Source organism: Heptranchias perlo, chromosome 5, assembly GCF_035084215.1.
Source record: "Heptranchias perlo isolate sHepPer1 chromosome 5, sHepPer1.hap1, whole genome shotgun sequence".
Classification (NCBI taxonomy): domain Eukaryota; kingdom Metazoa; phylum Chordata; class Chondrichthyes; order Hexanchiformes; family Hexanchidae; genus Heptranchias; species Heptranchias perlo.
Window position 1 is genome coordinate 102,885,556 of NC_090329.1, and position 14,320 is coordinate 102,899,875.

Below are 14,320 nucleotides of genomic sequence, written 5' to 3' on the forward strand. Positions count from 1 at the left end.
GCTGCTCCATGCTGTAATTTTTTCTGTTTGTGGCAGCATGTGTCAGTGGAGGACTGCCCCTTTAAATAGAGCTCCTCCAGCTGACAGATCTTACTGCGCATGCGCAGCCCGCCCGACGCGCAGATCAGCAGCGGGGAGCCCGGAGGAGCAGGTAAGTGCCTCCAATTAGTGTGTTGCCTGCTACGATCGCGCGGGCAACCCACTAATTTCTCCGGGTGCGTTTTCAACGCGCCCGCTGGCCTACCCGCACCCCTGGTAAAATCGGGCCCCAGCTTTCAGGTTACGATATTCAGCTGGCTACATTTCAAGGGGATTTTTTTTTCATCCATAGAAAAAATAATGTAACTAGATTGGACAAATCCTTCAATTGTAAAACATTTTGATTTAGAAATTTGTTTGCAGATGTATGTGCAATATATATCTGTAATTTGAAAGGTGCCTGCAGAATGAATGTTGTATTAAACTTTGGATTTCAGCTTCAAGACACTACAGTGAAGATTTTGAAGATGATTCTGGAGGTGAAGAATATCAATCAGATAATGACAGTGTAGCCAAGACAGAATGTATTCTAGAAAATGTTGAAGATGAAAGGGAGACCAAAAAACAGGTAATAATTTTGTAAACTTGACTCTTTTGAAGAATAGCAATATAACTTGATTTATGTTGGGCTTAAGTTTAAAATAAATGTCTGTTTGGAAAAGAAAGATGCAATTTGTCAATGGCCAATCTTTATCCCAATGTACCAAGATCCCTCTTCTGTGAAACAGATAGCTCGAAGAGGGATCTTCTGGCTGATGCCACTCCAATATGCAATTACCACTGCCTCCTAACAACATATGAAAATATGGAGTAAGAAAAGACCCTTTGGCTCATTAATCCAGCTTCCGCCATACTGTGTATAATTCCTGTCATGAACCATGATCCAAATCACTAAATTTCCTGAGGGATGCAACAAACAAGTAAAATTTCCAAGATCTAATTGAATAACGGAACAGGTTCGAAGGGCTGAATGGCCTACTCCCGTTACCGTGTTTCTAACTTAAATCACTGACATTTCTCCATGGCTCCCAAAGTAATCAAGTAAAATTTCTGGATATTAATCCAACTTTACACCCCACACTATTCGACCCCTGACTAGTTGCATTGTACAGATGATTCAACCATAGACTCAGTAACACAGGAAACATTGAAAATTTTGGGCCTGATGTTAGCAGGGCTGCGGGTTCTCGGCGGGGGGGCTATCTGGCGCGTGGGTAACGCGCCCGGTGAAATTAGCCAGCTTTCCGCGCGATTGTAGCATCCAATCCACTAATTGGATCCACTTACCTGCTCCTCCGGGTTCCCCACTGCTGATCTGCGCGTCGGGCGGGCTGCACATGCGCAGTAAGATCTGTCAGCTGGAGGAGCTCTATTTAAAGGGGCAGTCCTCCACTGACATGCTGCAACAAATAGCAAAAATTACAGCATGGAGCAGCCCAGGGGGACGGCTGCTCCCAGTTTAATGATGCCTCACTCCAGGTATCAATACATGGGGTGAGGAGGAGGGGGAGGACAGAGATCTTCCCCCCCCCCCCCCCCCCCCCCCAGCGGGCGGGAGGAAGAGGCCTGCCTCTGCCACCAGGAAGGCCTGGCTCGAGGTGGCAGAGGAGGTCACCAGCGCAACCAACATATCACCCACCTGCATACAGTGCAGGAGGCACTCCAATGACCTCAGTAGGTCAGCCAAAGTGAGTACACGTAGTCTTTCCCCTGCACTCCGTCTGCCACATCACTGCCCCCACCCCACATCTCCTTCAGCACTGCCAACACTACTCTGTCACATCACCCCTCATACCCACTCAAACCTCATCCTCATCTTACCTGCACCTACTCACCTTGCCAGTACTCATCCCGCCACTACCACTCAACCCAATCCTTATACAATCTCATGGCTCTATCTCATAGTCACCCTCTCGTGCATCTCTTTCACAGTCAGCCTCACTCAACCTGCCACTACCTGTGCTGCAGCCACAGGGCATGCATCACATATGTGCAGTAGGCAGCGTAAGGCAAACGTGTTGTGAGCATGAAGGGGATGCACAAGGGTGTTTGAGGGTTTGTCATGGGTGTGACTTATATTGAATTTCTGACCAACTCACATTACATATTATATTGGCACCACTACTGCCATGTCTTCGCGAATCCTGTCTGGTTTGTGCAATAATGCCGTCTCCTGAGGATCACTATGAGGACCCACAACTGATGCCACCCATTGTGTCACTGCAGAGTGGGTGTAGGTGTATTTGCAGGGCTCTTTTGCGCAGACGACTGAGAGACATCGGCGATGTCCCCGGTTGCACCCTGGAAGGATGCGGAGGAGAAGTTGTTGAGGGCAGTGGTGACTTTGACAGCGACAGGTAAGAAGATGGTGCTCGGGCCAGCTGGGAGCAGCTCAGCATGAAGGAGGCTGCAGATGTCCATGACTACATGTCGAGTGATTCTGAGCCTCCGTGTGCACTGCTGCTCAGAGAGGTCCAGGAAGCTGAGCCTCGGTCTGTGGACCCTGTGGCGAGGGTAGTGCCCTCTGCGACGCATCTCTCTCTGCGGTAGCCCTCCCTCCTGCTGTACAGGTGGATGAGTCACAGCACTCTGTTGTGGAGCTCCACGTGTCAGAGGTGGACGGCATGGATGGCAAGGCTGGTGATGCTGTTCGCCCTCCGAGGAGGTCATGACTGCAGCTACGGCGGTCCCCATCCACAAGATGTACATCTGAGGGGGTCCGCAAGGTAGGTACATGTCTCCGGACCCCGGGGTAAGTGTACAGGTTGGTGACTTTGACTGTCAGGAGGAGGGTGGTGGAGGCCAAACTTTGTCCCAAGTGACAGAGTGGCCTCCTGCAATGAGTGAGGGTCTCCCCCCCCCCCCCCCCCCCCCTGTCAAATGGACCTTTGCAGCTGCCACAGGCTGACAGCTGCAACACGTCCATTTGACCTGGGAGTGTTTCCCCCAGTGTGGGAAACAGTCCCAGTTTGCTATAAAATCCCACCCCTCCTCACATAATCCCTTAATCAGGTCAGTTAATGACCTGAAATACCTAAATAAATACTTTCAAGTGGCATCCCGCTGGCTTTAATTGCTTGCGGGATTCCCAGCAGCGGGGGCTGCGCGCGCACGCCGGCGCGTCAGCGGGGAACCCGGAAGTGCGCGGGTTCGGGGCGGGCTCCGGCCCAGCTCCGGGATTCTCCGGTTTTCAGAGCCCCCCCGCCAGGAACGCACCCGATAGCGGGTGCTAAAATGACGCCCTTTGTCTCTGCTCATTCTTAGAATCTTCAATCCTAGTTAATATCTGGTTAAATACAGTAGTTTTTTTTAAAGGAAATAATTGGCACACCATTAACTGCTTTTCAGGGAATTTGTTCCAAAAATACATTGCACTGTCGGGAAATCAGTCTAATATTTAATTTTTGTTTGAGGCATTGTTAATTTTTGTAGTCATTTTTGCTCTGATCACTAAGCTAAATAACCTTTTTACATTTACATTATGCCTATGGCCACACTAGTCTGAAAACGCCCAGTCTTGTCTGCTTTTAGAACCTAAGCAGAGTCAGGCCTGGTTACTACTTGGATGGGAGACCGCCTGGGAACACCAGGTGCAGTAGCATCTTTGGGGATTTGTCGGTGGCAGAGAGCGATAGAGGCTCACGTGGCCATCATCCTTATTCAGATTCCCAGCGTCACCGCCGCTACCACTGTGTTTTGTTTCCCGAGTTGTTTCTCTAGACTGTGAATAGTAGCGTGGCGATGCCTATGATCTGCCTCTTTTTGGGGGTGCGTGAGAGCTTCCCTTAAAGCTCCCCACGCATCATCTAACTGCCTAGTGAGGCAGTTCTTAACTTTAGTTATGGCATCTAGCTGACATTTGATGACTTCGAGACTCTGCAGAGCGGAACCTGCTTGTACCATGTTCACACTCTGTTGCTGCATAATTGCCGCGGCCGACGCGGTCTGGCACTGCATGAGCCCTTATCTTGCGTAACAACCTTTTATGTGGCACCTTATCGAATGCCTTTTGAAAATACAAACATACTACATCCACTGGTTCCCCTTTATCTACCCTGCTAGTTACATCCTCAAAAAACTCTAATAGATTTGTCAAGCATGATTTCCCTTTCATAAAACCGTGTTCACTCTGCCTAATCATATTATGATGTTCTAAGTGCCCTGTTACCACTTCCTTAATCATGGATTCCAGCATTTTCCTGACGACTGATGTCAGGCTAACTGGCCTGTAGTTCCCTGTTTTCTCTCTTCCCTCCTTTTTGAATAGCGGGGTTACATTTGCTACCTTCCAATCCGCTGGGACCGCTCTAGAATCTGGGGAATTTTGGAAGATCATAACCAATGCATCTACTATCTCTGCAGCCACCTCATTTAGAACCCATGGATGTAGGCCATCAGGTCCGAGGGATTTATCTGCTTTTAGTCCCATTAATTTCTCAAGTACTTTTTCTCTACTGATAATTACTTTAAGGCCGCATCATGTGCCCTCTCAATCATCTTCAGTGAAATGAAAATAAGTTAAACAAAATCATTAGCAAGCTCCGTGCAGAAGCCCTATAAATGAAAGTTATTACCAAACAAAATTCTTGGAAGCCAGGGAGGTTTACAGTGGGTAAGTAGCAACCAGTGATGGTACATATTGTCAGATCGTCTTCTCTTTCAAATATATTCATGCTGACACAGGCATCATTTTTAAAGTCATAACAAAGTGAATTTCTCTCATTGTGCATTTAGTGATGCTGCAGGTGTGGGTTTTGGAATCTTCAGCTTCTGGATTTTATGAAGCTGCATCTAGTGTTAGAAGTGTGCAGCTGTAGGTGTACTATAAGACGGGGTAGCTTTACAATGGGAAAATCTTATCGATGCCACCTGACAGAATGGTGATGCTCAAATGAAAGTGTGTGACGTACATAGCAAATTTTATATATGTCAAAGTGGAAAATGTTCTGCAAAATAATAATACCCCAGGGAATCTTTTGGGTGTTACATTGTTTTTCTGTGGACAGCCACTTACTCATTTGGGCAAAAAACTATATTAAAACAAAAGCTGATGTATGACATCCAATGTTAAAGGAGGATTTGGGTTGTGTAAGAGGTAAGATTTATTGATGCTTTGTGTATTTTATCATTTCTAATTATTTGCTGTCTTTGTTACAGCGTTATATAATCAATTGAATTGCGTTCGTGAAATCAATAATAACTGACATTTTATTTCACAGTTACTGTTTATGCTTTCATTATTCATCGTCTGTTATTCAGACTTTAGTTACTCTGGATATTCCCTGATAGATAGGCTTTTTATTATGTTTTATACCTTTGTAATTACAATATTTTTGTAAAATGCAAAGGCACCAGCTATTAGAATACCGTGAAGTTACACAATATGTTTCCTTTCTAGAAACACATTCTATTAATCCCAAATCCACTGTACTGTGTTCCAGTTATTTGGTGTAATGTGCCTACATACTTCAATTTCACATAGCAGGGAAACGATACAATTACAGGTTATTATAAAAGACATATAGGATATATGATACTTTCTGGTTAGCTCGATTTCCTTTAAACATTTGAACTTATCTGAAAATAAAACAATATGGTGAAGAGACTCTGAAAATTTTGTGTCCTTGAGGGTAATTTTCATTTTCGGCGATGGTGTAACTCACCGCCTGTCTCTGGTGCTCGGGAGTGTCCGATCCCGCGGCTCCCGCTCCAGCTGCTGCATTGTTTACCGTGTTGCTTGGAAATGCAGTCAGCGAGCAGCTGATTGGCTGTGCGGAAACCAGACCAGGAAATAAAACCGAAACAGATACATTTGTCAGAGGCCAGTCGGAGCTCGGGCATCTCCACCCAATCACAATTTTTTAAACCCTGCAGAGGATTCAATTTGTGAGGGGGGGAGCTTTAATTAAACTGTTCCCGATCTATCCCTAAATTCACACTGACTGATTTGACAGCTGTTTTGTATCTCTGGCTCAATTTAAAAATTCTGATTGCGGATTTATTTCTGTTTGAATCAGCATCATTAAGCCATTTTGTAAATTATATAAATTTATCAGCCAATATAACATTAAATTGTTACAGTTATCCATTATTTTGTACATTTGTTATATACCCTGAATAATGTTTTCTAAAAAGATGTTCCATTCAGAGTTGTGATTTTTTTTTAACAGTGGTGCACACAGCTTTATATTGGCGCACAAACCCAAATTCATTCCGCACATGGCCGAAAAAAATTAGAGGGAATATTGGTCCTTGGGCCGTGGAGTCACAGCCGTGTGGGCATTTGGTATTGCTGGGGGGAGGGGGGCTCAGGCAACCAGTTATAATGTTATGGGAGGCAGATGATGCAATAATATAACTGGGATGACCAGAGGTCACACGGAAAGAACTGGCCAATTAGAGCCAAGGTAAATTGTGCTAGAGCTTTAAAAGGTATTGGTCAGATTACTGTGTCCAGTTTTGGCCATCACACCAGTAGGGGAAATAAATGGAAATTACTGACAAGGACATTTCAGACAGATATCACAACTTCCTCACTCAGTGTGATAAATGTTCAGAATAATCTGCCAGACTTGGTAAAGGAACTCAAATCACATCAGGAACCTATGACGGAGAGTTAGGATACTGGAATGATGAGCTTCAAAGGGCTAATTGACCTTTTTTCTCTGCCTTTCCTTTTGTTTACTTCTAGTTGGAATATTAAGCATTTACTTTTGACTTGTATGCACTTTGATTTAATTTAGGGCACTCGGTGTGTATGAAATAGATGTTGTATCGTATGTAAATCAACCTAGGAACACTGTTCCGATAACAGCTTTGCACTTTCTAAAGCTGTCTTGACTTTCCCTCATTTGGACTTATGTAAGTCCTGGGATTTGGCCTTGTTTGGTTTTCTCCTTTTGGTAGTAGGCATCCTTTATCAGTTGTGTGGGGCTGTTTATTCAGTTCAATTCTCCAGCAGCTCTAAAGCAGAAACTGAACAAGGAGTGAATGTGAGAAATTACTAACTATACAGACGTCTTCCCTTATTTCATTGGGGTTATTAAGAAAATGCAATGTTACTTAAACCACAGATGTCAAAACTTTTTGTCTTAATGGGCCACTTATCTATACACTGAGCCCCGCAAGCCACACAAACAGATTAAATCCCTGTGTCATTGAGTAAATCTCTTATCTGAGCCTCGGTCCCTAGCAACCACCTTACTCCGAAATGGCCATTTAAAATTAAGAAATTATTCAGTGTATACTAATTAAATAACTACTTCTCCTCAAGCTAAGTTACAATGAAATTGCAACAACCTGTCTAGCCAAAGTGAGACAACTGCCTGGAAAGAAAATGGCTCCAGCCAACAACCGAAATAAAAACAAACCTGATCATTCCGAATTAAGTTTAAAATTTACATTAAACACAATGCATCTTAATTATTTGTCATTGAATTAGTTGAAATACCCAGCTCTACAACTCATTGTTTCCCAAGTATTTTTAGAATGTGAATTTGCTGCTGTAGCTCTAGGCCTTTGAAGCATCATCTAGCCATGTGCACAGCCAGACATCTATGAGCAGAAGGAAGAAAGAACTTGAATTCAATTAGCGGCTTATCATGCTCTTAGGCCATCCCAGAGCGGTTTACAACTAAAGAATTACTTTCTGAAGTGTAGTCACTGTTGTTACATAGGCAAACACAGCAGCCAGTTTGTGCACAGAGATAAACAGTAATCCCATAAACAGTAAATGAAATGAATGACCAATTACACTTTTTTTTGGTGGTGTTAGCTGAGAAGGGAATGTTGGTCAGGACACCAGCAATGCTTCCTGCTCTTCAAATAGTACCATTGGGATCGTGTATGTTCACTGGATAGATGTAACAAAAATTAAACATTTGCCTAAGATTTAGCTTGGTATTGGCTTCTTTAATTCTAATGTAGCACACAAGGGGTTAAAAAGAAGCGCCACTCATAGAAATTATATCCCAGCCTAACTTGTTGCAAGTCATTTGGCTTGTTTGAGACAGGTATCTGAGGGAGGGAACAAAGTTATTCAATTCAAAAAAACGTTTTTTGAGATTTGTTCAAATATGTTTGATTGGCAGCTTTAAAAAAAACAGACTTATTTAAATTTGTTCGGTCCCAGTCAAGTTTTAGAAGGTATGTGTTAGTTTGTTTATTTCAAATCGGGCAGTCCGTCTGACCTTCAAAGAGGGATAGTTAGATGAGGTAACTTCTGTACATTGTAAGAAAAGAAAAAGAGCTGCTATATAAAAATATTACTTATGTGATAGTTTACCACAGCAGCACAAACCTTTTACTACTTTCTCCTATACGAGAAGTTAACTAAGCTTAATTACTGTAAAAAATAACATGTGCGACTGCTATTGTTCACTTGTTCTTTTACTGTTAAGAGTTTGGCTGTTAAAGCCTAAATAAAAATCTAATGTAGTGTTGTTATTCTCCCTTCTGAAGATAAGAATTACATGATAAAGCCAGCCCTGCAATAAAGTAAAAAGGGGTCTGTGTTCGTTCCTATCCACACTATATATTTATCTAGTTATCTGGGCAAGTGAAAACAGTTTCCTGGGACTTAGGAAACTAGGCAAGCACAGAAACCAAAAAATAGCTAGAGTAAAAATGAGAGTAAAGAAAGCCCAAAATCAGATGGGGCTTAGTTTAATGCCTCATCCAAAATGCAGCACCACCAACAATATAACACTCCCTCAGTACTGCACTAAACTGTCTGCTTAGATTCCTCAAGTCCTGGAGTGGGGCTTCAACCCACATCTCCTGAATTAGAGGCGAGTGCTACCAATTGAACTAGAAATGTCCATCTGTGAGCTAACAATACTGCAGTCTTGTGACCCATGACACAAGTGAGGTGGAATCCACCAATAAGAGAGTGACACTGGAAGCGGACCATCCCAAATTGCCAGACCTGCCAAAACCAAGCAGGCGAATCCAATGGCATAAATGATATATAACCTTAAGAATTATGAAAACAAGTCAGGTTTAGGTGCTGTGTTGCCATGGTAAAGGAGCAGGAGGTAGAAATTCAGCAGTCAACAGTGCTGGAGTAATATGAGACAGCAGAGGAATTAATGCAGCTTCACTAGCCAGATAGCCAGAGCTCACCAGTCAAATATAGTTTGGATCCCTGTGGTTTAATTTGGAGTAAGGCACTTTCATGATTGAGTGGTCACGGATTCAGATAACAGAATGGTCTGACTTTTTAATCTGCAAGCTGCGTTTTTTTTAAATTGAGTCTCCTCAATTTTCACTTGAGTGCTTGGAGAGGTAACTTGGATCTGTGAAGCATCTTTCAATCTATGAGGATATGGTGGAAAGGACAAAGTGAAAATTCTTAAATATAAAATAAAAAAACACAAGGTAAGTTTTGAATTGTAAAGATTTGTTGTGATGATATTTCACATTAGTTATTCCACTCCACTGTTGGCTCTCTTCCTCTTCCCCTCCCCTTACCCACACGTCATTACATCTCCCCATATCATGCATGACTTATGAGGGGAAGTAGACATCCTTCATATCTGCCCGTGCTCCTCTAAGCTAACTACCAGAAAGTGTATCAGGACTCTGTTGAAAGCTAGGCCTAGAATTAAAGTTTTCAAAATTAATATTGTGTTTTAAAAGACTAAATGCTGTTTGGAATAATCAAATTCATCTGCTGTGCTTTTATTTTAGGAAGCAGAGCCTGGCATGCTAGCAAATGGTAAGTGCTATCTATTCATGATATGTTTGAAGAATCATTTAGATCTGAGAGAACGGTTTAAGTTCTTACTACTGTCCTCTTTTAATTTTACTGACGTAAGGACTCATTTTCAAACACTGGCCAAAATATTATAAACATACAAAATAAGATCGCCTAACTTGTAGGATGTTTCTAATTCTTTGAATCATAGCACCTTCCACAAGACTGTAAGAACTTGCCCAATTTTAATTGGTTCTGGGAAATTGTATCTTATTTTTGCCCTGGTGTCATTGGGACTGGTCCCTGGTTCCCATCCTGTGTAAGGCCCAGGTTCTGCATGATATTTCAATTCTTTATGATCTGCATCTCCTGAAGACAACTTCTTTCAAAACACTTACCAAGTTGAAGCAGACTACAAAACCTGGGTGTGCTATTCAACCCCAGATCCTATTCATCACCAGGACCGCCTATTTCCACATGCGCAACACCTGCTACTTCAGTCTCCCTGCTGCTGAAACTATTCTCCATGCTATGTTACTTACTCCAACTTCTTGGTGGCCTCCTATCCTCCACAATCTCAAACTTTTCCGTAACACAGCTGCCTGTATCCAGTCCCGCTTACGCATCACTCCTGTCTTTGCTGCATCATTGAATTTAAACTTCTTGTCCTTGTCTTCAAATCCCTTCATGCCCTTGTCCCACCCTTTCTCTGCACCCTCTTCCAGTCTTATATTCCCCCCCCCTCACCAACTTTGAAGGCCTTTTGTGCCCCACAATTGATAGAAGTGCCTTCAGCCATCTCAACACTACTCTCAAGAATTTCAACTTGAAACCCCTCCACCTCGCCCCCTTTCTCTCAACCTTTAGAGACCTTCTTAAAAACTCATCTTTTTGACCAAGTTTTCAGTCACCCCTCCTAATCTTTCCTTCCATGGATTGACATCTATTTCTCTCTCTACTTCCATTTGTGAACTTCATTGGGACATTTTTTACATTAATGAGGCCATATGTTGTTCTTCTTCGAGTGGCGATATTCATTTCATATCTACCTTGTTAATCTATGCTTTCTTTGTAACATTTTTATATAAATGTTTTCCACGCCCATTAGGGGAAATTGCCTAACAGAAGAATGATTCCACAGCTGGGCATCCACCAGCTCCAAAAAGAGAGAGAACAGATCAGCAGGGGGGCTTGCCAACAGATAAAATAAAGCCTAGGCAATTTGGAGGTTGATCATTCAGTAGTACCAGTAAACAACCGGTCCTGAGCTGGTAGTACCGTTCCCTCTTCCTGAGATTAATCAGATGGAAACAATCTTGATACTCTAGATTGACAGCTGTGTGAGATCCCAACTCCTCCCCCAAGGGAGAATTCTAACTAGAATCACCCAGCATCATGGGGCATGACTAAAATTTTCTTAAAACTTTCACTTTGTCTTAAGGCCACAATTGTATGCTGCCAGGTGTGACTAGGCAAGGCAATACAATTGAGAACCAATTTGATCAATTCTCATGTCCATCTGCAAAACTAGAATGGGTGAACATACTTCTTATCTGTTTAACAGACTTCATTCTGTGGCTAATTACCTTAAAGCCCAAGATCAGCTACGAGTATCCCTTGTGATCTGTTTGAATAGAAATCCACTACTGTCTGCTAATTATTGTTTGATATTGGTAATTCCTCCGACTCTGTTTCTGTGCATTGCATTCATATTTAGTTTGATTACCTACCGATTGACCAGAGCGTGACTGGGGGAGAAGATCTTGTAGAACCCTACTGCAACCAGAGATTGCTAGGGTGTAAGGAAGCTTCTCTCTTTAGCAGGTTATAGAACATATTATTTACTGAGCCTGGGTGACAAAGACTTCACCCAGCTATTAATATCTTAAGGACAGCAGCAGGGATCTGAGGTCTGTTCTAATTACATTACATTTTCATACTGGAGTCTGGGTTCCTGCTTGAAGACAGATCTTATATGTGTGTTGTTGGCAAGAAAAGATTTATAATGAAAATATTTCACTGACTGTGAGAAAGTACTTTATGATAATGATTTCAATTTGCATAGATTAATTTTTTTAAAAAGAACAGATTTCTCTTTAGTCAGAGCTGTAAAGTTCAAATATTTATTCTTATAATTTGTAGTCGTACTGCTAGATTCACTAGATTCAACACTGGATACACAGAAGTTATTACAATCTGGGGATGACAGATCTATGAAAAAAAACATAACGGATGAAAAACATGGACAGCAAGGGACAAACTCTCAAATGTATGCCACCAGTAAGTATTAAATAATAATGATCTGGTCTATCACTGTGTCTCTGCACAATAAAGAAAATTATTGTACTAACCTATTGTCAACTCCTACAAAAGTAAAAGAATTTTTGCTTAACTTTACACATATATATACCCACTGATTGTCCTTTTTAATATACTTTCGAGCAGGGATTATCAGACTATATACATGAGCAAGGACACTGGCTGATATATACAGTAACTTCGAAATAACAGCATAGAATGAGGCTATTCAGTCCATTGTGGCTGTATTGTGTTGAAAGCCGGTGTAAACCAATGAAATTGAAACCAACTGTCATGCTCCCATTGCTGCCCTCATTGTAGTCAACTAACTCAACCCAGACAAAGAGTCAAATCTGGGGCCTTCCTGACCAGTATAAACCAGTGCCGTTTTCTACTTTTACCTTCTTAAAGTATTGGGAAGTTCAGGCAAATTTCTTTTCTAAAGGATTGCAAAAAGAAAGACACAAACTGATTATTTTTGCTGAGTGTTGTAAGGCAGGTGTTAAGCATGTATAAACTGGACGACCCTGTACCTGGAGTTTGAGCATTACAATATTGTAAAGGACCTGGGTTTGAAATTGATGTTTCAAAGCATCTTTTTCTACATTTTCATAAAAGAGTAACAAATCAAAGTTCAATATTATTAAAAATGTACCTATTGAAACACAAAAACGGAATTTAAAGCCTTTACATATTAATGCCTCCCTATACCTGCGAGAGTAATTTCCTCCTGTTGTGGAATATTGTGTATTAAACAGATTAAATTATTTTCTATAAGTCATCTGGGTTTTAACCCCATAGGTACCATAATGAAATGACAAATCGACAAAAAAATAACACATCATGGATGAAACACTGCATTTTGCCATGGCATATTCATGTTCACATGATGAGTTTGCAATTTGTTGTATCCATTGTAAGGAGGTATTGAACAAACATAGAAACATAGAAAATAGGAGCAAGAGTAGGCCATTCGGCCCTTCGGGCCTGCTCCGCCATTCAAAATGATCATGGCTGATCTTCTAACTCAGTACCCTGTTCCCACTTTTTCCCCATATCCCTTGATCCCTTTAGCATTAAGAAATATATCTATCTCCTTCTTGAATACATCTAATGACTTAGCCTCCACTGCCTTCTGTGGTAGAGAATTCCACAGGTTCACCACCCTCTGAGTGAAGAAATTTCTCTTCATCTCTGTTCTAAATGGCATACCCCGTATCCTGAGACTGACCCCAGGTTCTGGACTCCCCAGCCATCAGGAACATCCTCCCTGCATCTAGTCTGTCTAGTCCAAGAGTTTGCTCATGGGGACGGAGGGAAAATACTTATTCCTGTTGAGTTTTTAAATGGTAAAAGAAATCACAAAGAAGTTGTTGCAACAGTCACATGTTTTGTAAAATGGCACATCAGCTTATTTTTTTTCTTTGTTGATGTATTGAGGCTTTTATTATATGACCTGTCAATGGGTGATTAATGGGACAGGTAAGAAAACAGCTGGAAAAAACAATTTACTTAATGGTAAAGCTTATATATTCTTATAAAAAATTTAGTTGCATAGAATTTGGAAGAAATATATGCTTAGATAAAACTTGTTATCAAATAATCTACTAAGTAGACTAACCAATATATCATTTGTTGAAGTCAATATAGACATTACTGGATCAGATTTGGAAAGGTTTTGTAATAATTCTTTTGTTCTCTCTTTTCAGGTATTTCCTATGGTCAAAGTAATAGCGATATTGAGGCCTTGCAACAGGCATATCGTAATATTGATCAATCCCTGGAAGGCACAGATGTAGGGCAAGGTACATTAAATGGAAAAAGCACTAACTTTGTTCTAGATCTTCAGAGCCATGTTAAGGACTCGGCAAAGAATATTTCTACTGCAGAATCTGGTAAGCTCAAAATTGAGTTGGAATTTGAGTTTTTAATATTGTTCTGTGAAATTACTAATGTTATTGAGTTGATTTAAAAGTAGTATATATAATCACATGCACAAAATGTATCGCTGCTTACTCCTGTGAGTATAGAAAGGATTTTTCCCAGCATTTAGCAGAGCCTAAAGTTTTGTGACTAGGAAAGTAAATATTGACTTCATGTAGGTTAAAGCTGCAGAGCCGTAGTTGTAAAGAAAAAGATAATTCCTACCTCCCAGGCAGTGTAGAAATCAGAGAAGAAATGAAGTTTCTGATGTGGAAGCTACTATAAACCAATAGTCGTGAGGTTAAAAAAAATCCTGAACTGGAAATCACTAAGTTCTTTCAAAGTGAATGAGTTGTTATATAA

At 41.4% G+C, this 14,320-nt stretch overlaps 1 protein-coding gene across 1 annotated transcript in view; it reads left to right on the forward strand.

The window, feature by feature from the left end:
* Positions 1–14,320, forward strand: part of cep162 (centrosomal protein 162) — a 139,982-nt gene that overhangs the window by 28,970 nt on the left and 96,692 nt on the right. Inside the window, exons 7-10 of the mRNA XM_067983879.1 lie at positions 477–607; positions 9,730–9,757; positions 11,879–12,016; positions 13,744–13,929. Of these exons, the coding sequence (XP_067839980.1) occupies positions 477–607; positions 9,730–9,757; positions 11,879–12,016; positions 13,744–13,929 (483 nt within the window). The remainder of the gene's footprint in view (positions 1–476; positions 608–9,729; positions 9,758–11,878; positions 12,017–13,743; positions 13,930–14,320) is intronic.